The sequence below is a fragment of the Trichoplusia ni genome, chromosome 5 (genome assembly GCF_003590095.1).
Source record: "Trichoplusia ni isolate ovarian cell line Hi5 chromosome 5, tn1, whole genome shotgun sequence".
In the NCBI taxonomy this organism is placed as follows: domain Eukaryota; kingdom Metazoa; phylum Arthropoda; class Insecta; order Lepidoptera; family Noctuidae; genus Trichoplusia; species Trichoplusia ni.
In genome coordinates this window covers 9711149-9736547 of record NC_039482.1, presented here as the reverse complement: position 1 = coordinate 9736547, position 25399 = coordinate 9711149, and the positions used below count along the sequence as shown (strand labels likewise).

The 25399-nt window shown below is 35.6% G+C and overlaps 5 protein-coding genes across 6 annotated transcripts; 4 read left to right on the top strand and 1 right to left on the bottom strand.

Moving 5' to 3' along the window:
- The first annotated feature begins 211 nt into the window (after positions 1-211).
- On the top strand, positions 212-4865 carry LOC113494425 (vacuolar protein sorting-associated protein 28 homolog). The gene is made up of 7 exons (XM_026872753.1): positions 212-391; positions 470-530; positions 734-929; positions 1783-1884; positions 2383-2517; positions 3237-3381; positions 3942-4865. The coding sequence occupies exons 1-6, from the start codon at positions 385-387 to the stop codon at positions 3366-3368; spliced, it is 633 nt and encodes a 210-aa protein (XP_026728554.1). The 5' UTR covers positions 212-384; the 3' UTR covers positions 3369-3381; positions 3942-4865.
- Positions 4866-5511: 646 nt separating this feature from the next.
- Positions 5512-7965, top strand: LOC113494422. 2 transcript variants are annotated; one of them, XM_026872744.1, is made up of 5 exons: positions 5749-5763; positions 5879-6148; positions 6566-6750; positions 7053-7334; positions 7452-7965. In XM_026872744.1, exons 2-5 carry the CDS (start codon positions 5909-5911, stop codon positions 7546-7548), a joined length of 804 nt encoding a protein of 267 aa, XP_026728545.1. In that variant the 5' UTR covers positions 5749-5763; positions 5879-5908; the 3' UTR covers positions 7549-7965. The 2 variants fall into 2 exon arrangements, with proteins under 2 accessions (XP_026728546.1, XP_026728545.1); XM_026872745.1 differs by having other exon boundaries at positions 5512-6148; positions 7441-7530.
- A 122-nt stretch (positions 7966-8087) lies between these two features.
- On the top strand, positions 8088-14729 carry LOC113494419 (XK-related protein 6). Its single transcript, XM_026872742.1, has 5 exons — positions 8088-8440; positions 8859-8978; positions 9369-9556; positions 10041-10193; positions 12889-14729. The coding sequence occupies exons 1-5, from the start codon at positions 8184-8186 to the stop codon at positions 13362-13364; spliced, it is 1194 nt and encodes a 397-aa protein (XP_026728543.1). The 5' UTR covers positions 8088-8183; the 3' UTR covers positions 13365-14729.
- A 317-nt stretch (positions 14730-15046) lies between these two features.
- LOC113494418 (actin-related protein 8) lies at positions 15047-17166 on the bottom strand. The gene has a single exon (XM_026872741.1). It carries the CDS (start codon positions 16816-16818, stop codon positions 15127-15129), a length of 1692 nt encoding a protein of 563 aa, XP_026728542.1. The 5' UTR covers positions 16819-17166; the 3' UTR covers positions 15047-15126.
- Positions 17167-17251: 85 nt separating this feature from the next.
- LOC113494421 (syntaxin-16) lies at positions 17252-21414 on the top strand. The gene is made up of 4 exons (XM_026872743.1): positions 17252-17426; positions 18467-18603; positions 19896-20068; positions 20336-21414. The coding sequence occupies exons 1-4, from the start codon at positions 17346-17348 to the stop codon at positions 20956-20958; spliced, it is 1014 nt and encodes a 337-aa protein (XP_026728544.1). The 5' UTR covers positions 17252-17345; the 3' UTR covers positions 20959-21414.
- The last annotated feature ends 3985 nt before the right edge of the window (positions 21415-25399 follow it).

Sequence of the window (25399 nt, the reverse complement as noted above, 5' to 3'; positions counted from 1 at the left end):
CATATTCATGTTTTCGAGTTATAAAATTAAGTGTAGTAGGGAAATAAGTCAAATTTTAAAACGTTTAAAGTAGTCATTGTAATATAGTAATAATTGATAACTTTTCAGTGATTCCAATTGTTTTGACAGACTTATTTTTACGTGTGTCGATATTCCTCACTTTGCAGGGAGTCATTTGCTTTCATTTATGGAGACTTAATTAAAAAACTGGTAACCCTTTCTCGTAAACAAAATGTCATCAAAATTGATAAGAATTTCTGTGTTAGCTGTCACAAATACTTAGTAATAAATGAGATTTATTAAACAATAATTGAAAATTGGTCAATACCTTGCTCATTAAATAGTAACCAAGTACTTGTGCTAGTCCAGAAACAAACTTCGAAAATGCAAGGTGTGTCTCGTGTTTTCTTTAATCAGTCGATCGATATCTTTGTTTTCATATTTTCATGCTATTAGTCATTATTTTCAGACACAAGACCTGAGTTATACGAAGAAGTAAAGCTTTACAGAAATGCTAGGGAACGTGAAAAGTAAGTAAACTACTTATATTGCAACTGTTATTCTACACTACACTTTTCAACATAATTATTGTTTACCATTGTCCATTGTCTTAAAAAAAAACATTATAATGTCAATGCTCTTTTATATCAACAATATACTATGCATAATAAAAAAAATACGTAATTTTTATTTAGTCAATTTTAACTTAAAAACTTGTAACACTAACTTACAGGCATGACAATATGGCAGAGCTGTATGCTGTGGTCAGCACGCTACAGCACCTAGAGAAGGCGTACATGAGGGACTGTGTGCGCGCCCAGGAGTACACAGCAGCATGCAGCAGGCTGCTGGTGCAGTACCGAGTGGCCTTCAAACAAGTTCAGGCTGACGAGTTCCCTAACATTGAGGCTTTTGTGGCTAAATATAGGGTGAGGATATATAATTTTGTTGGTTTTTCTTCCTAACATTCACAACTGCGTATTATAAACCAAACTGATAACCAAAATAAATATGAAATAAATAATACAATTACAAAATGCATCTAATTCAATGTACTTAAAGTTATAGAAGATACAAATCAATCAAAGATTTTGAAATTCTTGGAAACCAATTTGTTCAGAGAACTCCAAGAAATCGCGGAATGACAGAAATTTGAAAAATGGGAATCGTAAATAGTAAGGATTTCATATCTAGGAGAAAAGTGGATGAAGCAACAAGCAACTCCAGGAGGAGCAATGATGGGCATGTGTATCAGGCTAACTTATTGCCTATGCATATCAGAATTATCAGAAGATTACATATTAAAACAGTCGCTGGAATCTACACCTGCAACTATGTGCATAATAATTGAATCTTTGAAACCCTAGTTCACATAAATACTTAGACCTTTGTTTAGACCTAGCTACCGCATTAGGTTAAGTAACCTGTAATGGTAGATTAGTGTGATTATTAAATAAATAAATAAATAAATAATATTAGTTGTTGGCGTACTATACCATTACTGAGAAAATTGAGAATTAAAATAAAAGAAAATTACGTATTTGGTAATAGGTAAATTAAATTCTCTGTATGTATTAGTCATCTTACTGACTAATGTTACATGGAAGTATTTTTTTCTACTAGTGAACTACTATGCATATAGTAAAGAGCTGAAGTCTGACCTTATATTAATGTATAAATCAAGTTCAAAAGGTTGTTCTTAATGAGAATTTTTATAACTGCCCTCTTAATTACCCGTACACACACAGTATAAGACCTTTGGAACATTTGTAAATGTTCCAGCTGGACTGTCCCGCTGCCCTGGAGAGGATAAGAGAGAACAAACCAAACCTAATCAAAGATGACAAAGGAAATACAAACAAGTACATTGCCGAGATTGTGTCTGTGAGTATGTTTTTTTTTTTTTTTTTTTTAATCAAAAATTGTTTATTCTTTAACATAACCTTTTACATTCAGTCTTACATAGAGACCTCCTTTTAAGTAAGCATATACCTGTGTTAGGAGGCCCCGCTCTTCAAACTATAAGGAAACTTGGTAAAAGTTGTGTACAAAGAATAATATTTGTAAATACAATCAAAAATTTTTTCAGCCATTACATTCAGTAAATGTAGCCTATCAAGGTCTACTGCTAGACATAGACTTCCCCAAGTTGTACTGCTAAATAGGAATATAATAACATGTATATAAAATTGAAATATATCTAGATACACTGAATGGGAATTTTGCATGAAGATTTACTTGAGCATTTTTTTTTTAGCAGTTTATATTCATATTTTTTATTGTTCAGATAACTGAAGAAATACTTGTCTAATATACTTTAGGTTACCTTAACACTTTTTATAACCATTCATCACTATACTAAAACTTTCCTGGACTTCCCAGCTGTTCATAACCCTGATGGACAAGCTTCGCCTGGAGTTCCGCGCCATGGACATGATCCAGCCGGAGCTGCGCGACCTCCGCGACACCATGGACCGCCTGCTCATGCTGCCCGAGGACTTCGAGGGCAAGATCAAGGTACCTACATGATGCAATATCATAGTTTTGTCTTTAAAAGACAACTCCCGAAGTAAGGAATTTAATCCTTGTGCCGCGGGAGGTTTACAAACATACAACTCACATGCACAAAGACACCCAGACTCGGAACAAGCATTCGTGCATCACACAAATGCTTGTCCTACGCGGGGATCGAACCCGCGACACGACGCGCCGTTAGTTTGGCGTGGTCACCTCAACCACTCGGCTATCCGTGCAGTCAAGTGTAAATGTATGTATGTGAGATTGACACGTCTCACATACATTGTCATGACATAAAGCCCTTCTTTTTGTTGTTTCAAAGCGACATCCATACTAACAATTTTTCAAGCATTAGTGGATAATATAAACTCGCAACACGTCGCGCCCAGTGGGTATCAGCATGGTGACCACTCATGTTTCACTCGGCTATCCATACAGGCAGTTGGTTATGATTGATATTATGAACTATTGTTGAGCCTTGAAATCTTTTAAGCTGGTTGAATACTTTTATAAAGTAGATTAAGTGTTTCTATGCTCTCGTGGCAAAACATAAGCTTAAATTTAAAATATACCATCTTGCAGGCCTATATATGTAAACTCTTGAATATAATAATTAATATAATAAAGTAAGTTTCTTATAAATGTATTGATCCTTACACAAATTTACCATATCGTCGATGTAAACAGAAAGTAAAGCTACTGTGTATTTATGTTTTCAGGTACAAGAATGGGTGGACAAGTTATCAGAGATGTCGGCATCGGACGAGCTGTCGGAGAGTCAGGTGCGGCAGCTGCTGTTCGACCTGGAGACCTCCTACGGAGCCTTCAACAAGTTCCTGCACAAGGACTGAGCTAGCGTGATAGGTATATAGATATACATTTAAAAATACGATCTCTTTCCTGTCACGGGATAACTTCATGGGAAGAGACCCGGCCCTTTTTAAAGGCGTCACGGGGACACAGGTCCAACATGCAGAGGCATTGTTGGATTACTATCATAATACTTCTTACGTAAAGGAGTTGAAACATGGGTAGATTTTTTTCCAAATTGTCGAGATTTGTGGATTACGACACGATAATTTGAGTAACATCAGTCTTACCCAATTTGCTGTAAAACCATTATTCACATAGGTATTGCCATTATCAATGAATTTTAGATTTTATCAAAATCGAAAATTTTGACATGCAGTATGTAATTAAAGGCCATTCTGCTGCCGGTCCCCTACAGTAAATGTACCCAGGACAAAATGTTTGTGCTATGAGCATGTTTTTTTCTGTGTCTTGATGTAATTTATCAATTACATGTATAAAAACGTATGTATTTCTGGAAATATAAACTTTGAAACTAGATGGCGTTGCATGAGTTTTGTGGAAAAATCAAAGAACCTTTTATTCGAAATCCCTAATATATATATTCTTTTCAGATGAGACCTGGCTCAAACTGTATATAGTTCATCACTGCGTTATGTACGTTGCTATAATATATGTATATCCCAAATTGATTATATAATGTACGGTTAAACACATTTATCTTGCATAAAAACAATATACCAGTAGAGTGATGTTTAGAATCTCTAAATAAATTACTAAAATAGAACAAATTTGTTTTCTAAAAGATCTAGTAATTAGATACAGCAGATTTCAAATTATAATGTAACATGGTAAAAACACTAAAAACACTTAAAATGTATGCTGAGTATTATGGGGTAAATTTTTATTATTTCATCTATGAAATAAAAACTCATCAGAAATCTTTTAAAATCTCACAAACAGAAGTGAACCTTATTGTTAAGGTAGTAAAATTAAAAATCGTGGCATAGTAATGGATACTACAGAGTAAAGATGATCATATCTTTGCTTTGTTTTTTTTTTGTTAAGTCTATCTATAAGGAATCCTCGGTGTCGCTAATTCGACTCGCTTTGACTGGGTTTTTTCAGCCTGTCTTTTTGTTTTCGGTAACCATTGCAACGGATAGATGTTTCTAAGATCGTAGCTAATTCTATGAAATTTAATTCAAGAAGTTTTTGTGACTGAAGATATTTTCGATCTGCTGGGTTAATTGAAAATTTCAGGTGGGTTATTATGGGTGGTTTACCCCATTTTACCACATAATTCATTGTTTTCTTAAAAATTTTGATAAATTTTATCTTTGTATACGAAACTTTGCTCACGAACATCACTTGAAAAAAAAAACAACTTGTGAACAAAAAAGTATTTTGTGTCAGCCATTTGCAATTTTAAGCAAGTTATTGTTTTAAACTCACTACGTTATTATTAGATGTTATGAACCTATTATATCATTATATTTAAGCGAATTTATTACGAATAAATTTTATATTCCACCATGTTTTTTTTTTTATTTACATAAAAAATAGCAAGCGTTGCTGCCTATAGTTCCGATCTGGTTTATAAGATTACTTAAAAATGTAAAATACATTTTCTTATTTTTTTTTACGTAGGTAGGCTACGTACAAGAACGAACGGCACGATTTAAAATATGACGTCACTGCATGGCATATTAAACGCAGGCGCGTGACGTCATTAAAACCTTGTGAACGTTTCTTTAGTTTATACGTAACTATTATAAATAAATAAACTATTCGAAGTACAATAAAATTGTTTTTGAAAAGCGATAGTACGTGCGTGTTTCAGTGAATGTTGCGGAAACTACGCAATTAAATTTTGATTGGTAAAAAGTTATTGACAAGAACTAGGTAGCTTTAGGTTTCACATAATATAACTTTGGAATTGAATTGCGTCGACTACGTAACAGGAAATTAATAACCAAAACGTTAGTACAGCTATTAAAATTGTGAACAATAATACATAGAACAATAAACCAAAGTTATCTCGAATAGAGTCTATTCTAGTTTAATTTTTTGGAAAAACAAATAACATTGATTGGAAACTAACAAAAATATTTTACTTGCTATCGTTGTAGTTTATAATATCAAAAAATAATAATCTAAGAATGTGAATAAAATGACCATAATTTTCGTTTTCATAATTATATTCCTTTAATTTACACATTGTTCTAAATTTGACAATTTTTTATCTAATTAAAGTAAAATTGAATGAATAAAGTTTAAAAATGAAATCTCTATGTAATTTGTATCTACCGCTGTTATGTCTGCTGATGATTCATTTACAGGAGGTGAGAGAATTTCCTTAATTATATATAGAATATTCTGAACGACAAAGCCCAAGCAATATATTAACTACGACGGTCAATAAGGATAGCATATGTAAGCGAAAACTTTAGTAAATCTTTTGCTAGAAAAATATATGTTCTCCACAATGTTTATAGAAATCGCTCAATCTTCGAATCTGTAAAATAAACGTGCGTTCGTTTTTTTCTAGTGTACTAACACAAATAATGCATTCCAAAAAATGGACAAGAAATATTATCTGGTTGCGGAAGCTTACAACATGGCCAAAAACCTCTTCAACCAAGGCCGGGCCAACTACGTCAGTCTGAAGAGCAAATCATTGAAAACTATTGACACCTTTCTAGATTTGGTCTACATTATGAACGAGGAAATGTCCAAAGAACTTCGGAGCGCGGTTCTGAAGTTCTATAAAGTCAAATATTTACATGATTTCACCAATTATATCATTAGTATGGAAGAGGTAAGATTTCTTGTCGCTTGGAGCAATTCCCAGTTTAGCAACCCGAGAGTGCCAGCCATGGCGTATATTCAAACAGATGCTTCAAAAAGTTTGGATTTGAAATTGACCCCTTAGAGGACATTTGCTTAATTGTATGTATCGGTTATACTGCAGACTGAGTCATTCTACTTAGATCAGCAGGTGTTACTTTATATTGATAGAACATGACCTTACTCAGGCCAAATAAAGCTAAAATCACTCTCTCATAACTTAATACCGTAATAAATATTGTATTTTTTCCACGTATGGCAAATATTCAATGTCCCACTTGTCCGTCTTCGGAAGAGGAGAAGAATGGGCATTAAGCATCCACTTGTCTCAAAGAGCTTCGATACGCGTACAGCGTGCAATGTTGTTTGTATCCCAAAATTCCCTCAGATGATTGAAATAGTGGAGCACTGTCTGATAGACCCTATGGAGAAGTTGGAACAGATTCGCACACAATTCCATGGAGTGATCAAGAACTTCCAAGATGTGAGGAACTTCGACTCTGTCAACAAATGCCATAAAGAGTTGCCGGATGAGGTCGCCGCCGCACACTGTTTGCTACATCAAGCTGTTCTGTGAGTATGGGAATGATTAGAAAATAAGGCTAAATGGTGTCACAACTTATTTTCTAATTAATCTCCTAGTTATCCTCAAATTATCCTAACTTACTGGTAACACAACAACGTGGCGGTGTTGCACGTACTTAGTTGTTGTTACAGGTTTCGTTGGAATTATAATAACCACTTCGGTGTAATGAAAAAAAATATCGTAGGTCTTAGCCATAGTTCAGTTGGACTGATTCACTAAGATTTTCATAATGAATTTGACTAGGTAAGTAGTTAGGTAGATTTTTTGTTTGATTAAAAACTTTTTACAGGTTTAACGAGACTATGCAAGAAAGCTTAGTGACTATAGTAGAAATTAAAACAAGGCAACATGCGCAAGACATGAATTCCTCTCTGTACAACGTTCAGATGTGCATCAACAACTTCGTACCGAAGTTCTTTGAGCAACTGATGCTGGATGCCTACACCGAGAAGTGTGGCTACCTGCGAGTAGTCAATGCTTCGATTGCAGATCTGATCAGGGACAAATGGAGGGGCAATGATACCGTGTTCCCAGAGAAATGGAGCCCTCTCGTCCGGCTTTTGAAGGAGAAGTAAGTTCCTATCTCTGTCTTTGTCTTATGCTATTATATCATTTTTTTTTTGTTTCTTGTGTTATCTTGTCTTAAGCACAAAATTCTTTAGACAATCTCATACAAGGTTTGTTTCAGAACGAAGCAGCCCAGCAGTGTTCTAGAAGAGCCGTTACATTTAACTTTGTTTGCAGCAAACTTATCATCACAGGATATAGTTAGAACATTATATTAAAATTAATTATTTATCTATTAAAAATTATTCAGCTATATAACGCTAGATGTAGGCCGATGATCTAAGGGTAAAGAGTGGCAGTATTAAAAAGTAAAATACACATCGTGTCCTATAACTTTTCAAGCACCCTCTGTATTATTAACTTATCAAAGTCTAACAAAAGACAGCTATAATAAAAGTATAATAAAGTATTATGCGTTTAGTCATTGAAAATACCTGCTTTTATTATGTGTTAATGTAGTTGAATAATTTGCTGTTCTCGTATGCTTATCGTAATGAAATAAAGCACGTTTAATTCGTGTGTATTCGTTTTAATTGGATATCCTCCTACGCCGGTGATAACGAACAAGGAAATTTGTATGAGAAATATTACTGCAGCATATTTTAATATTAATATAACGTTAGCAGCACGAGAACGTTACAGCACTCCTCTATTTATATTTATTTGTGTGTCACGACCTTTGATTGGCTATGATAATACATAATCTGTTTTGTGGTCACATCGACATTGACATATGAAATTAAAAAAAAAACATCACTGTCAAAAAAACGCGCGGTTATTGTTTGTTATTGAATCATGTTTCGGTGATTTTGAGTATTTTCTAAATCGAATAAATTCTTTAAAATAGGCTACAATGACTAAAACAGTGCGTGGATTATTGCAAAATGTGCGTTCGTTCGACGAAACAGATCGTATGCCAGACAAAATTAGTGTTACGAATTTGGATATTATTATGTATGTGGTTGCCATTGTTGGGCATTTCGTGGACTTAGGATTGGATATCAACGTTGCTGTGAGGTACTCTCTAGCACGGAAGATGACGGAGTTCGGGTGGACGCTGGCGTTCATCCTGATCCCTGCGTTTGTCAACACAGCTGTCTCCCTCAGAATGTAAGTGCCCGTCTATCTTTGTTTGATCACAACAGGATAAGTTATGACCGATAAGGCGTGTGTTTATCAACAAACGTTAATATGTTATCTCTTGCTAAACTTTTCTAACAAAAAAAATATTTGCTGTGTTTGGAGATAATGTTGAAAGAATAATAATGGACATTCAACAAGTAGTCAACAGGCTATTTATAAAAGTATATATTATAACGCTTATTAGCACACATTTTGTCACAATCATTAAATTGTTTAAGATAAGACAGAATTGTCGTAATGACCATTACTGCATTTCTCCATTCATACTCTTAGCCCAACAAGCACTTAAATACCCAATGTTTTCTACTATAAGTGACCATCATGCCTAAATCAATAATTCTCCTGTAGTTTCATATCTAATCAACCCATTTGTAATTGTTTGCAGGTATTCCTTGGATAAGCAACAGGACTCCTTGTCAAATGAGTTCACAAAACGCAAGTGGCTTCAAATCTTCATTCTAGTGCTGCAGATGGCCCCCATATTGAGATTTGCTGATGCTTTAATGTAGGTGTCATTAATTACTATTTTCTATATTAATAAGTAAAAGAAACTTATTTATTTAAACTTTTATCCCTTCCTTTGTCTCCTGATTGCCCCCTAATTGTTATTGGCATGGTCAAAAGCTAACTTGTACCTAGTGATATGTGGCAAGTGAAAGAAGGCATCTGTGCGATGGCCAAAAACATGCAACAATAATTATTGTGCTTTGCACGGATGATTTTGAATGATTAGTATTTGAAGGACATCATCTTATTTTAATGTAATAAAAATAAGATGTTAACTCATCCTACTCTAAACTTTGATTCTTTAACCATTCTAGTTCATTCTAGTAAATAATATAATAAATGTAGCTTCAATATTATTATCAACCCCTATTATAATCCTAACCCTCAGTTACGCCATAAAGTCTCGCCGCGCGGAACGCAAGCAGGACCCGGCGACGCAGCGGGTGTACTACGGGCTGATGCTGAAGGAGGACGCGGACGCGGCGCTGCTGCGGATCTTCGAGTGCTTCCTGGAGGCCGCGCCGCAGCAGGTGCTGCAGACCAGCCTGCTGCTCAGGGCCAACCATGAGTTCGCTGGTATTCCATGTTTTATCTTATTTCTTACAAACATATTAAAAAGAATTACTCTTAGTCATGGGTTGCTTTGAAGACATGTAAATGTCATGCACTTACATTCTGACTTAGAACAAGTGTTCAATGTTCATTTGACGTTATTAGTTTTATACCATAGTTTGCTCATCATAGTGTTAGCAAATTAGGAGAACCATGTCATGTATTGTTTAAAAGAAAACCCTTGCATATTATATTTTCACATAACACTATTTTGAAAAATCGGACTAAATAATCTCTATGAAAACACTAGCTTTGTTATTGGTTGCAAAAGGTACTAGATATAGGTATTAGACGATATTAGTTTACTTTAATACATTTTTTTGTTCCAAAATTGGTTCACCCATTTCAGGGACCTTCGCCTATTGATGCTGCTCATGCTTTTAAAGTTGTATAAAAAGACCATCAGACAAAACTACTCAACATTATAACCCCTTCCTCTGTATTCCAGTGCACCAGGTGCTATCAATAGCGTCCTCCATCATCGGCATGGGCTGGTGTCTGGCGGCGTACCAGCGCGCGGTGCGCTACGACCAGCAGGACAAGAACAACATGAGCTGGTCCGGGACCATCCTGCAGACGGTCTGGCATTTTCTTGTTACTTGTGAGTATCATCATATTGACTTTGATATATGCGTTATAGTCCAGTCAAAATAGACATTTGACTTAGCCAAAATTCGCATAGAGCTGAAAATTGGCGGAGACGTTAAATACATAATTATAAAGAAAATATCAAAAGTCCCCTTCGATCCCACTTCTGCAAAAAAAAATATTCAAGGTCAAACATGCAAAATTAAGGTTTTTTCCATTTTTCTCCAAAACGGTAAGTTTTATCGTAAAATAATACAGACAAAAGTTGTAGATCATACAATTCTCTACAAAAATGGTTCAGTCACTTTTTCTCTTACGACTCACCATTCGTGAGATATTGCGGTTTTAATCATTAATATTTTACATAAATGCATATTTTACGTAATATGCACAAATTTCCGCACCACCTATGGGGTAATGTACTCGGCGCATTTTTTTTAACGTGGTTTCCCCAGTAGGTATAGTCCACGATCTATTTTAATAAAGAAAATTTGATCAGATTGTATCCTATTGATTGAAAAAATATGTACAAAGTATGTACAAAGTATGTACATTTATATCAGCATTGTCTGCAACATACTGAACGAATGTGCCAGTTTCTGGTGGCAAAATATACGGTGGACGATGCAGAACGGCTGCTGCCTCATACATTATAGTATCATTATATGATGCACATAATCCGAAAGACGAAAAAATCTGTATAAGACGTTTTGATCCAAATCGTCGATGAAAAAAAACTGATAAACCCAATTGCAATCTTGATTTGAAAGACCTAGGTCGAACAGCAGTAATTATACAGTGGCTGATAGTTGTACATATTAATTTTAGATGATCTAATTTAAATCGTCGATTTTTTAAAATTACCTGCTCCAAAAAATAAGTCAATGACTCTGGAATATCGCTGTCAATATTTTCAAACATTTGACTCGGCGGGGGATAATTATCATTATTAATCACTACAGATTGAATATCCTCTCGAATAATTGCTGCGGCAGCTTTCAGTATTCTTAATCGTTCTTCGTTTATATTTTGTTTTTTATTTTCATACCAAGCTTTATTGAGAATATCGTACTGATTGTCAATAAAACAGATAATTGTTAAACTCCCTTTTTTCTCAGTTATAATAATTTTATCACCATACTTTAACTTTAATCTTCTTTTAATTGTTTTATTATCTATAGTTGGATTTTTGCTTATGTCTTTTAATTCTTGCAATGAAAATTGACAATCATCACTATTTTCAATGTATTGAAATATTCCCTCCATCGCCAAGTTCACTGAATCATCTTCGGGACGTCCGACTTTACATTTTGTAGTAGGCCTCAGAAATATATTATAACAATTATTGTGGTACTTAGCTTCAGCAGCAACTAAGTCAAATTCATACTCAATGCGGGCAATAACAGCTTTTGCTACGTCATCAGAACGAGTCCGAGCTACCTTTAAAATGGAATCTTTAAATTCAAGTGTAGATACATTATATATTTTACGACGAACATTTTGCGCTTTCTTCTTTTCAGCTTCTTCATTTGCTTCATCGCCGCAAAATAAACAATATCTTTTAAAGTTGAAATCTGGCTCACTTACTCGTGCTCTAGTATGAGGTGGACTTATCGTGGATGTACTACCTTGTTCTGTCTCGCGCTGTCTTTTAGCTGAAACAATACTACTCTTTCGAGTGTACATTTTACGACACTGCACGTGGACTGTCACAGATTGCTTGTCTTTCAAGTATTCAAAAAACTTATCATTTCTTTCAACACTTGCATCAATCAAAGTCTTCATTCCACGATCCACAACAACAACTTCACTTTCTTCCAAAGGTTTATCACAAATGAAACAAACTTCTGACATTTTGTTAAAATTATTTAACAGCACAAATTAAAATCGAAAATATTACCAAAAAGCAAGTCTGCTCACGTTACCGACGAAGGGAATTAGGGACTGACTGTATAGTCTATTATTTTAAAATATTCATTCAATTTAAACAAGTTTTATATTGTGTATAACACAAACCAATAATTTCTTATTTTCATTTATATTGAACGTCCGATGACGCGTACAGGCTGCATTTTAGTGCATATTATGTAAAATATGAATTTTCTAATGATTAAAACCGCGATATCTCACGAATGGTGAGTCTTAAGAGAAAAAGTGACTGAACCATTTTTGTAGAGAATTGTATGATCTACAACTTTTGTCTGTATTATTTTACGATAAAACTTACCGTTTTGGAGAAAAATGGAAAAAACCTTAATTTTGCATGTTTGACCTTGAATATTTTTTTTTGCAGAAGTGGGATCGATGGGGACTTTTGATATTTTCTTTATAATGATGTATTTAACGTCTCTGCCAATTTTCAGCTCTATGCGAATTTTGGCTAAGTTATGACTTTATTTTGTTTATTTTGACTGGACTATTACTTAATAATATAATGTGGGAAGCACTTCAACATTAATCACGTATTTTATAATGTCCCCAAAGAAACAAACCGTACATTTGCGTGTTGGATTTGAGCTTAAAGTTATAAACAAAAAAACAAGTTTGTCGCACGGAAGTCGCCCAAATATTTATTTTGATTAGTTAAGAAATACATCATCCATGCCAAACAGAGGATTTTTTTTGTGTAAATATCGCAATGAAGACTTAATGTCCTGAACTCAATAATTCCTAAAGTATATCATTACCTACTATTGCCCATGTTCCAGTGAGCCGCATCATCTCAATAGCGACCATCGCGTACCTGTTCCCACACTGGACGGTCGTGGCCTGCGCGCTGCACATCCTGCTCACCGCCTCCCTCATCCAGATTTTCGACCGCAATCCGTTCTGCTCGCACAACCGCCTCGCCGATGTCGCCTTCTCTTTCGCACTCGGAGGAGTCTACCTCTTCACGTACATACTCCCCGTTGAGGGCAGGACCAGGTATCGCTATCTAATCTTCTACAGTTTTTGTTTCATACAAAATGTCACGTGTGGTGTTCTTTGGTATCTGTATGCGAGTGATGATATGAGGACTTCGATTTACTTTTTGCCTGTCCTAGCGTTTACTGTGATACCCTATGTCTTAGGGTTGGTGGTTATGGTCATTTATTACAGGTTCTTCCACCCGAAAGTCAGTAAAAGTGGATTTAGTGTATCTTTTTCTAGTAGCAAATGTAGGAACGATAATGTTGAGTCATGATATCGCTGTTTTGTGAAATTGATGCATTATTAGTAATGGCAATTCTGTCTAGCTTTTTCTGGTTAGATTTCAATATAATCTGTTCAAAAGTACAACAATAATTATCATCTTTTTCGCATTTATTCAAAATTGCTTTGTTTTAAAACGATATGCAAATCCACTGTGACAAACAATATCTGTTTCCCAAATATTATGAGCGTGTCATATTAAAATGCTCAACGAGATCTGAACCATTGAGATATCCTTAATTATATGTTTATTATGAATCTTTTTAAGTTGCTTCTACCTCTCTGAATATCGTTTATGTTAACTTTTTTGTTTATATTATTGGATAAACAGACTTATGTATTACATAATTATTGTATATGTAAAAGACAAGATATTTTGTCGCCCTGCACAAGTTACACTGCCGCTCGATATTAATAACGAGTTCTATATATGAAACGATCGAATACATAGACCAAAAAATTTAGACGTCTTACGTGGTCTTTGCGCTTATAAATACGCGATAGTGCCAATATTCAAACAAGGTGCTCATTCTTTTAATCTGTTTAACGGTTATTAGCCAAGGTATAAAGAGTACGGTATTTAGCAAATATGCACTGTCTATTCTAATAAGTTTCTTTTAAAAGTTGTCAGACATAGTAATAAACGCGCAAAGTGCTATTTACGGTCATAAATCACGTTTATTTTGAAATACTCGATTATTTTTGCGTATTCTACATCCGACATCATTTTTGGTCTATACGCGAATGTATATAAATGATAGTGATCAAATTAAATATAAGCAATAAGTGTTACCTAAATGTTAGTTAAGGAATGTGTATCATTAAACCAATGTTTTAAATACTCAAACAGAATTGTATCTTTATTTTTATACCTTTTATAACGAACAAAATGATATATTTTATGTATTATTGTAGGTATAAGTAATAGTAATAGGAATTGCTAGAAAACTTTAGGTTCAATCTTGTAAGTGTCAAAACAATGGTGTTCTTTTTTCATATTAATATCTCAAAATATTGTATTCAGCCAGTTTTAATCTCAAATGGTTTAAATATATTTTTGAAACACTTAAGTACCAATGTACAGCCTAGTTTGTGTTTTTCTCAATTAAAGTAGATTATTATAAAAATAGGTGCTTCCAACAGCATGATACTAAAGACTGGGTAGTAATAAGTTTATATGAGATTTCAAGAACATTTTGCTGTTGATTTAAAGATATTCGATATTTTTTGTACCACTTTTACCTATAACACATATTTTTGTATGTACTTAATTCTCTAAATTACTGGTGATATTGGTAATAAATATACTGTATCGTTTATTTAACTGTAATAGTATTAATAAATTATTTTTTATAAATTAGTTGTTTAATTGTCTTTGCCTCAATAATAGCCTTCAATATCAATTTTTGCTAATTGATTTGACATGTTTACGTTAATTATTATTCAAATAAAGTGGTTGGTTTACTGGTGCTGCCGCGACCGGTGCGTGTTGATTTGCTAGGCACTGGTCAAAACACCCCATTGGTGGAGGACCCCGCCTTACCAAAAAGGGGTATTTCGTGGTGATGGACGTTTTTGTCCGCATTTAGGCTGCATTTTTCCCAACATGCGTAGGAATTTGTGGGCGCTTAGTTTAGCCAAGAAACAGGGTATTAAAAACAAAAAAGAAATACATTAACAAGGTATTGGAACATAAGTTAAGTTCCTTGTTTAATATTAACTTAAAATACACATTACTTCATTAATAATAACAGTTACCAAATAAACGGCGCGCGCTCCCTCAGTATTCTTAACCCAAACCTGTTCCATTCGCTCTGATTAATCCACAACTCTATCGCGGACTCCAAGCAGGACATGACCGCAGCCCCCTTCCACACTGTACTAGCAGGGTCTATGTCCTTTGGCGACGTCACAATCTCCAGCTGCTCAGTCTTATACGTGTACGGAATTTGTAAAGCTAAGCGATTCTGCAGCCATAAGTTTAGTCCGTGGACTTTAACTCCTCCACCAACAATTAGTATATTGCTATACATCTTTCGTTTTAATTCTTCGTTGGGACATCGGTCTATGCTCTGGAGTATTGCAGCATCAAGGGCTAGAACTTGTCCAGGTGCTAGAGATACTACATCCCCAGGTCCTCCTTCTAAAGTATCCACAACAATGTCTTCATCAGGATTTGTTGCTGGTTGAGCTTCATTTGTTGCTTCGAACTGTTGGCTCTCATTGGCAGATGGATCAGCCGTCTCTCGCTTCCTCCCCGTTTCTCTCAGAAACTCAGCATCAAAAGGATCTTCAGGATCACTTGGTTGACGATTCTGAATCTTTGTTGACTTAGAACCTGTTATCTTGAGCAAGTCTGTGTAGAACATAGACAGAGGTGATATAATACACTCATCACCAACTTGTAAAGTGTATTTGTTGATAACATCGCCAGGGTGATCAACAAAGAATGTCTTTTCTTGAGGACCGCAAACATCAAGGTTGACATGACAGAAGTTTTCATACAAATTCCTCATCAGTATCACATCTCTTGGTATATTTTCATTCCAATTTTTATAAGGAAATGCACTCTTGTGAAACATCCAAGATAAAGCTTGGCAGACATCTCCAGCTCCGTAGTCCATCCGTAACCGAGTTGTCTTGTGTGATATGCCATCCTCAACACATGATATTGCAGTTTTCTGGTCTCCAATATCTACCACACATGCTGAACCTATACCAGCACCGAAGGTAGCTCCAACACTTTCCTGAACAAAGAAGCAGTGACCAAAACCTAGATCCTTCAATAACAATGACATTAAATACTTCAAATGGCCTCTGGAGTACAAATCAGGTATTAGTAATACACATCTGTATTTAACTAGTTCCATTAATGGTATTCCAAGTTTATACTCAATGATAGAACTCCATATAGTGTAGAGGTCATTGAGAACAGAAGATATTGAGCCACCAACTTCAGTGTGTATGTTGAAGTCTCCTCTGCGGTATGGGAAGTGTATGTTGTACGGTAGTTCTGGGTCAATGTCAAGCACTAGGTCGCCGATGATGATGTCACACTGCACCTGCGGCCAGGGATCGCCGTCATTAACGCATTCTGGGAGAGAGCGACGATTAAACGCTGCGATTTGTTGCGGTGGTGTCGCATATCGCCTCGCACCGTTTGACTGCACACACGATTGTAACGTATGAGATATTTGTAGCCGACACTCTTCCAATTCTTCTATTAATTCCTTTGTTTTTGGTACACTCGGTGGGATAAAAGAATCTCGGTAGATTTTACCGCCGGGACGACGTTTTCTTGCTATGCAGTGTAGTTGCTTGACTGGTAATAGATCTGAAGCTCGTCCTATTCTTACATAGTGAGATCCAGGGTGGATAACAATAATCCTGTTGGAAGGGAACTGCTGGAAGTGCTCCGGACCCGGTTCATACGCTGGCACACTCATTTGCACGTTTGTTAACGAATATGGCAGTTAATTATTTAGGTAGAACGCATCAATTTCATCTAAAGTGATTTTTCGCAATAGTTCATACAGTAATCACTGTCAGGTTTATGGATTTTTCACAAATTGTTAGACTGAGTATAGTTGTAAACATAACCTCTTCCTTTAGTGACATTTGAATTCAGCTGGTTTGCTGAGATCTGTGGTTTGTGAAGAAACGTTCGGAATCACCCCAAAATGAAGACGTTAGACTAGAAAATCTCTTAAAGAAATGATTTTCTTACCACCTTAAACTAAAATAACTAGACTCTAATAAACTACTATTTTGTTGGACAGTTTTATTAGCTCAGTCTACTTATATCAAATAAAGTTAAATAGGATAATCAAAATGAACTAAAATGTGTACAATGTCATTACACCAGTTGTCATTCTCAGAGCACAAATGTCATTCAGTGTCGTGTCACGATATCGAAGAAAATAAACAGTTTTCTGAGGTTTTTACTACATAATAATATAAACTGGTGGTTAAAATGGTGTCGAGGAGTTTAACTGAAGTGTTCGTGTTGATGCGCAACAACGCTATCCACAGCCGGCACATATTCACCGACCAGGCACGTACTTAAACTTGTTATTGATTACTGTTTGGCTCACATCCTAGTGATATTAAATGATGCAATTGTGGGCATTTACTTATTAACTAGCCTTTGATATCTAAGTGTGATCTTTGATAATGAAAACGGTATACATCTCTTTCCTTTTAAAACACATTGAACATTTAACTCGGCCGCCCTAGTTTTCGAACTTGATAAAACGTGAAAAGTACAGTCTATGTTATCAAACAGATCTTTGTTAAACGATTCCTAAAATAAATTGTACTAACCTTGTCGTGAACAACAAGGTTAACATTGATACTTTATTAATTTTCTGTCCTGTTTACCACTTTAGACACTGCCCTGAAATTAAAACAGGTGGAGACAGTTTACAAATACCTCTTGTGTGTTTATTACTGAATTCTTATAGATTCAAACATACCTCAAAAATGTTTTGGTAAATATGGTTTGGTAAAAAGGGAACATAAAAAAGGTCTTATTTATGTTCCCTTCTTACTGTCTTGTATGATTATAACAAGTTTTATCAAGATCCTACTGGAACCTTCTCTACAAACCAGCAAAAGTATCTTTATATTTGAATCATGTTTTGTGAACCAACAAAATTTGTTTAAAATCATTGAGGTTGTTGCTCTGCTATTGTTTTTCAAGATTTCATATATGTATGTTGTAGTATGGAGATCAAAATGTCATAAGTTGTAGTAACAACAAATTGTCTTTTTTGTATGCCTGGGTCTTCTCAAAACTAATTTGAGCCTGCTGTTAAATGTCCATAACTAAGGAATTAATTCCTCCCTGGGGACACCATTTTTGAGTTATAGTTACTAAGGTTGTTAAGCTTTGAGCATATAAAAGAATATCCTAATTCAAATCTTACTTTTGAAGAAGGAATGTCAGTAAGTTACTTGTATTCTTTTTTTGTGGCTTTTTTGCCCTACCGCAGACACATCTCCTATCTCTATTCAACCTTCTCTACAAGGCTGAACCCTATCATGATATAAGTCAGTCAAAAAATAGTAACCATTATACTTATATTCTCACAGGGCAATGACTCGGAGCGCGTGCGCCTCATGCGGCGCAACTCCCACGACATGGAGGCCGGCATGGAGCTGCGCTCCGACTCGCACGCGCCGCCGCCCTGGACCGACGCGCTCGAAGAGGCACACTATGTTATCACTAGGTTAGTCTATGATCAATTCTCATAATCATGCACTGAAAGGATGTTGAGGTTACGCCCAAACCACTGGGCTCGACGTGTCGCGGGTATTTTTGCAGGATTTTTCTTTGTGTGATTTAATGAATTGATTTTCCTGAGTTGCATAAAATCGTAATGTTCCATAAAATCTATGGTATCATATCAGTCACTGTGAGTATACATGACGCCATCAGAGGTATTTAATACAAACTATTGTAGTCTTATCGATACACTACTGCCAGTGTTTAAAGCTACAATTTCAAAAGCATGCAGCAAACAAAGACAGGTGGCAACCCTCGTGTAAGAACAAGGTCAGAGTAATAAGTAATTTGAACCTGGTACTAATACATCTATATCTACACTCTATACTTAATATATAAAGCTGAAGAGTTTGTTTGTGTTTGTTTGTTTGAACGCGCTAATCTCAAGAACTACTGGTCCAAATTGAAAAATTCTTTTTGCGTTGAATAGACCATTCATCGAGGAAGGCTTTAGACTTTAGAAGGCTATAAACCATCACGCTGCGACTAATAGGAGCGAAGATACAATGGAAAATATGAAAAAAAACAGGGCAGGTATAAATCATAACTTATATCTTCTACCCACGGGGACGAAGTCGCGAGCAACAGCTAGTAACTTATATAATTGTGGTCTGCAGGGTAGGCAGGTATAAAGCATATTATTTATGTTCTATGGAAGGAGATTAAGTTCTCGATGTGAATGTCTTTGTGCTCGTGATTTGTATGTTTGTGAAACCCCCGCGTCACAAAGATTAAATTCCTTGCCACGGGACACGCCTTTTTTTTAAACTTGTCCTGCGCATGGCTTCGGCGTAGTGACCTCAACCACTCTTCTATCCGTGAAGACAATATTAAAAATACAGTCAAATAACTGTTATCACTTAACAGATTGTTTGTAAAGTAAGGAAATAGATTGATAATGATCTAAACATTTGTTTTAAACTTTGTCAAGATAATTAAAAACTGTCAAGATAGTTAAAAATTTTTGCCTACACTGCCCTTGGCACATATTTGTTGACAACAAACTACATGAATTATGACTAAAACCTTTTATTATTAACTTGATTTTTGCGAAATTATTATTATTAATTACAATCAAAACCAGGTACTTGCTGTACACAGCAATGCGATGTTCCTTGATTTAGGAATAAGATATCTTAATCATTCTGAACTTGGCAACATCAATACACGCGTTATAACAACAATAATAGTATTACCAGAGTATAAAAAAACTCACTACCTCACTATATCTTTCAGGTTAAAAACAAAATTGTCAGAGCTACAATCCCGCCACGAGAAGCAGATCCGCCGACCGGCGCTCGACGACACGACGGAGCAGCAACACATACAGCGCCTCACCGCGGAGATCGGGCGACACTTCACACACGTGCACACGCATCTCACGTCCATCAAGGCGCAGATACGACATGGTATGGAAGCGAAATTGTATCTTATGTTTAGGAATTAAAGTTCTTTTTTGTTAATTTTAACTTTTTAAGCGTTAACATGAAATGGGGAAAGGGAGAGGGGAGGGAGTGACACCGACATGAGCTAAGCTCTTTATTATTCAACAATGTTCTGAAAATATTAACTGCGAATTGATTTTTTTTGATTAGTCTGTGTTACAGGTAATACTGTGAACCTTTATTGATTTTCTTCCATATTGCCAACTAAAAAGAAAATAAAATCCTTTTCAGGTAACAAAACCGAACAAAAACTGGCCACAAACGTAGTGCTGGCTTTAGTCACCATACTCCAGGACTTGAGTGTGACCTTCCGCACCGCCCAGTCCACCTACCTCAAGTCTCTGACGTCACGCGAGGAACGATCCAACGCCTACTTCGACCTCCCAAACTTCGAGGAACTCAGCTTAGACGACAACGAGCTCCTCCCAGGACTTTCAAACAACCAAACAGATTTACTCTTCTCATTACCAAGCACATCAGGAACACAGAAATTCGACCAAAATGGCGACGACTACCAAAGACAAGCACTTAGCCAAAAACAACTCCTACTCATGCAAGAAGAGAACACAAGAGATGTGGCAGAGAGGGAAGAAGAAGTCAATAAAATCGTTCGGTCAATAGTCGATCTGAACGATATATTTAAAGACCTAGCGCATATGGTGAATGAACAAGGAACGGTTTTAGATCGGATAGACTACAATATTGAACAAACGCAGGTACAAGTTCATGAGGGTTATAAGCAATTGCAGAAGGCTGAAAGGTACCAGAGATCGAACAGGAAAATGCACTGCATACTGATACTGGCCATAACAATCATAGCCTTAGTAATACTACTCATAATCGTGAAGAGTTAGTCGATGGTAGACTAAGAAATGCCTTATTTTACGTAGTCGATCGACTGCACGGCTGGACCGTGACCAACCTACTAGACACAAGATTCCGAACTCTAGTAATAGTTGAATTATTGTATTCTGGTTAATGTGGGCACTTGTTTCATTAGGAACAATAAGTGATGCTTGAACGAATATTCCTGATATTAACTTTCTTGCAGTTTTTGCCAGTTTATCAAGAGATCCGAGTTCGCGTACGGGGAAACTTACTGTGCCCGACATATAGGGTTTGAGCCCCGCATATGACAAGCATGTGATTCACGCTTGTTCAGAGTTTGGTTGTATTTGTGCAAGTGACTTGAACGTTCTTTAGTGCAGAAGTCGGTTATTGTGAAGGTCGTCAAACTCCGTGATTGGTCAGAATTTTGAACCAATTTGAATCTTGATCCTTAAAAAAAATTACATTAGCATTCTAGAAACCAGGCCATGTAGCCAGATATGAAATAACGTACAAAAATATAACTACCATAACGTTAAGATAAAAAACCGCCTTTGGCCCACATGACATAGGGAGAATCATAAACAATCCTTTACTCGTACAACCGGGCTTCCAGTACCAATGATATAGACCCCACATTACAAGTGCCTGCGAACTGTCATCAATAACATACAAACTGCGCGTACGCATGAGCTAGCTATCGTGAAAGCGAGACAACGTAATACATTGTCTAACGCCGTCTCGCTTCCATACTGATGCGGCTTGTGTTGAGAGCTCCTTATGCAGACAGTGTTTAATATTAAAATAAAACAATGAAAAAGTGATTTTAAAATATCTGAAAGCTCCACCCATTTGTTAATAGTTGCTTAAATACTTAATTATGATAACAAATACGTAAATATAAAAAAAAAACTCAAAAAGAGGCATTCCTATGCCCCTAGTATCTTCTGAAATCATTATTTAACATGTGAGTAATAATGCTTTAATTTAAGACAAGGGCTTTCGGATATTTTTCAAATAATATTTTAAGCCCAGTTGATAGATTAATGTACCTATGAAATGAGCGACCACATTTTGTAGATGCTAAGAAGTTTAAGGTCTTCAATGAGTAATGTTTTCATTTCAATTAAATGTATGGGTTATATTAAAATAATAACTTTCATTTATGTATTCATGTAATAATTTAATAACCGTTTACTCACGCGTATTTATTGGGATCGCACGACTAGTTTCGGACCCAACCGCGACACTAATTCGACTCGCTCGCCAAGTGTATCATTACAAGGTTAGGTTAATTGATGGTTAATTGAAAGTCCTACCTGCCTCCGACATCTGATCGTCCGTCTGTCTCCACGCTTTTTCTCATAAACGTTGTACTTAACATTTTCAACGCTGTGTTTACTGCCTATTGTCACTCATGCTTGCAATCATACATTTATTTGAAAGGAAAACATTGCTCATACAAACAATTGTTGTATGAATTAATGCACATATTCTAGTCTTCATGTCTATAGCATAAGATATGTAATTATTAAGGCGTATTTATTGCAATTAAAAGTAAAAACATGTGAGAGTGTTGGGTGTTGCCAGAGAAGAAAGCTATTTGTTAAATAATTTTTACCGTGGCGCAGTGAAAATGATCATGAGAGATCACGAGCAAAATTTGTATTCTGGTTAATTGTAACATACAAGAGTGAATAACAAAACATGCGAATGATGTTTTCAGATGAGATAAATTTTGCTGCTCTGGCAACACCATTTGTTGTTGTATGACGCGTGTACCAATGTTGCCAAGTTAAGAATTATTGTAATATAATTTGATGCTTAATTTATATCATATCAAATGTTACAATATTTTGCGTTTTAGCTTTAAATTTGGGTCAGACCCCGTAAGAGAATATCTGTGCTGAACATATTTTACTTTATCTAGGTAAAAACAACTTCTTTGTGTATTATTTTACACCACAGTCCTATAATTCCAAGTATTAATTAATTTATATTTCTGTAACCTATCTTTTTAACAAAGGATTATCAAATGATTTTTAATTAATAATTATTATTGACAGAAGCTTGGGCGCAATCAATAAATTATTGTAGTTCATCGAGTCGCCGCCAGATGGCGCCAACGAGCATATATACTTAAGACATAAACTTTTATAATGTATTTATTTACAAAGTTATTGTAAATACTGTTAACTTATAAATAACATCAAAGTGATAATATAAAGAGCATTCGAATAATATTGTTGTATTATTTATCAGGCCTACATTATAAACTACCTATCTACCGCTCTGTATGTGCAATATGTGTAACTATTACAAAACTATCACATGTTTGAATACCTTCGCATAGCGAGTAATAAATGGAGGGCAAAAATTTTACTCTTAACAGGTGTTAATATATACCTATGCTGATTTAACAGACTTCAAAAAGAAGTTGGTGCTCAAGTTGCACGGTATTCTTTTTTGTTGCAAAATAACTGCCTTATGGTTTTGGCCGAGCATTATTGTTTACATGACAGTTGCAAAGCATTGAAAAAAGTCTGTTAAATTTTCAAAAAATTGCACATTACGGAAAATGAAAATTATTACTTCAGCCTTTTTAACTTAACTTTCGTAAGGTAGATTTGTAACCTTCTCGTGTAATGGTGTCGGGTGTACGTTATCAAACTCCTCCGAAACGGCTCGACCGATTATCATGAAATTTGTGTGCACATTGAGTAAGTCTGAGAATCGGACATCTACTTTTCATACCCCATTTTTTTATTACCTACAACTAATTTGTATGGCAAAACAACCTTTGCTGCGACAGCTAGTTTATGTATGTACCTAACAGTTTATTCACACGTATTAAACAGTAATTTTCTTTCTTAACGTGAGTAGCAAATTCTATCAATTGAACTGTCCAGTCATTCATCTAGAGACAAGTCGTGCATCGCGATGGTATAACTGACCTAATTGCAGTCAGGGCCGCGCCGGCCCCCGCCTGACACCAATTCGTAGGCCATCTGTATCACAGCAGAAACACTAGGGATATAACAGTAGTATTGCTATGAGTAAATGTGACTCTATGTCGTTGGCATGAGGTTGTAAGTTGCTTGGTCAGAGATCATTTCCTTTTCAACTCGTAGAGAATCCTTTTGGTAAGTGCTGTAGTTAATAGGACGATTATTTTGCCGGTAATTTGCACCGCGGTTTTGTTTGGTTCCCGTATATGAAGGGAGAAGTTATATTATCAATTTTCTAAAAGGAAAAGAAATGTCAAAAAAAGAAAATTATCAAATTCAAATTATTTAATTTATAATGGGAAATTAATCCAAAACTGAAAAAGCGTCCGTTAGTCTCGCTAAAACTCGAGAACGGCTGAATCGGTTTGACTATTTTACCCTTGAATATTCGTGGAAGTCAAGGGAGGGTTTAAAGGGTGGTAAAATATGCAAGTACCAATTATTTCTATTTTTGCCGGCATTCGTATCATCGACCGTTAGGCGGTACCAACATAGTTCGCCGGCACAGCTAGTGGGAAGAACCTGATAACCTACCCACTTTACCACGAGTGAGTAAAGTGGGTATTAAACTGTTACGAGTTCGTACTTACGAACAATAGCCATAGGTTTTCACCGCAACTTTATGATACCTGTACGCGGCTAATAAATTTCAATGCTACATTTACTGTAATTTCATTTTATCAGTTAGTGCAGTCGCAGTCGTCTAGTCGGTCAAGGGCAGTAACAAGGTTTACACAGCCTTGGAATCGCTTTTATCGGATTAAGTAATGTACGATTGTTTACGATTCACTTATGAGAGTTGTTAGTTTCACCTACACAAACATTACTAAACTTGATGTGTTTAGGTAGGTACACGACTTAAAAAGGTGAGGAATCCTGTATTGTCTTTTTGTCTAAAAACTCACTTTAATTATAATATGCTACTAAAAATGAATGTTAAACAATAATAAATATAACCGCATTAAATCAATTGTTTATTCTAAGATTGTTTAAGCTTTTCAAGTAGGTACATAATCAAACGGGGTATCTATACTAATATATAAAGCTGAAGAGTTTGTTTGTTTGAACGCGCTAATCTCAGGAACTACTGGTCCAAATTGAAAAATTCTTTTTGTGTTGAATAGACCATTCATCGAGGCAGGCTTTAGGCTATAAACCATCACGCTGCGACTTATAATAGCGAAGATACAATGGAAAATGTGAAAAAAGCAGGGCAGGTACAAATCATAACTTATATCTTCTACCCACGGGGACGAAGTCGCGGGCAACAGCTAGTAAATAATAAGACTGCGTGATGCACTCACGCACGACAGGTTTCATCTACCGTCATGTCCAAGAACGAAGATTAAAATCATGTTCGTTAAACGGGGATCCCATTCAAGAATTACCTTTTTTTTATTTGCTTTAGTGGCAAGATAAATTCTTACATGTTTGATAAAATAAAGCGTGGTGCCTGGTG

What these genes read in the sequence shown, in the direction of transcription:
- LOC113494418 (XM_026872741.1), bottom strand. Translation starts at nt 16,818, where the DNA reads ATGAGTGTGCCAGCGTATGAACCGGGTCCGGAGCACTTCCAGCAGTTC.
- LOC113494419 (XM_026872742.1), top strand. Translation starts at nt 8,184, where the DNA reads ATGACTAAAACAGTGCGTGGATTATTGCAAAATGTGCGTTCGTTCGAC. An exon ending in AGATTTGCTGATGCTTTAAT is followed by an intron (nt 8,979 to 9,368) that starts GTAGGTGTCATT and finishes CCTAACCCTCAG; the next exon opens with TTACGCCATAAAGTCTCGCC. An exon ending in GGCCAACCATGAGTTCGCTG is followed by an intron (nt 9,557 to 10,040) that starts GTATTCCATGTT and finishes TCTGTATTCCAG; the next exon opens with TGCACCAGGTGCTATCAATA.
- LOC113494421 (XM_026872743.1), top strand. Translation starts at nt 17,346, where the DNA reads ATGGTGTCGAGGAGTTTAACTGAAGTGTTCGTGTTGATGCGCAACAAC. An exon ending in GGCACATATTCACCGACCAG is followed by an intron (nt 17,427 to 18,466) that starts GCACGTACTTAA and finishes ATATTCTCACAG; the next exon opens with GGCAATGACTCGGAGCGCGT. An exon ending in CAAGGCGCAGATACGACATG is followed by an intron (nt 20,069 to 20,335) that starts GTATGGAAGCGA and finishes AATCCTTTTCAG; the next exon opens with GTAACAAAACCGAACAAAAA.
- LOC113494425 (XM_026872753.1), top strand. An exon ending in ACATTGCCGAGATTGTGTCT is followed by an intron (nt 1,885 to 2,382) that starts GTGAGTATGTTT and finishes TGGACTTCCCAG; the next exon opens with CTGTTCATAACCCTGATGGA. An exon ending in ACTTCGAGGGCAAGATCAAG is followed by an intron (nt 2,518 to 3,236) that starts GTACCTACATGA and finishes TTATGTTTTCAG; the next exon opens with GTACAAGAATGGGTGGACAA.
- LOC113494422 (XM_026872744.1), top strand. Translation starts at nt 5,909, where the DNA reads ATGGACAAGAAATATTATCTGGTTGCGGAAGCTTACAACATGGCCAAA. An exon ending in ATATCATTAGTATGGAAGAG is followed by an intron (nt 6,149 to 6,565) that starts GTAAGATTTCTT and finishes AAATTCCCTCAG; the next exon opens with ATGATTGAAATAGTGGAGCA. An exon ending in TTGCTACATCAAGCTGTTCT is followed by an intron (nt 6,751 to 7,052) that starts GTGAGTATGGGA and finishes AACTTTTTACAG; the next exon opens with GTTTAACGAGACTATGCAAG.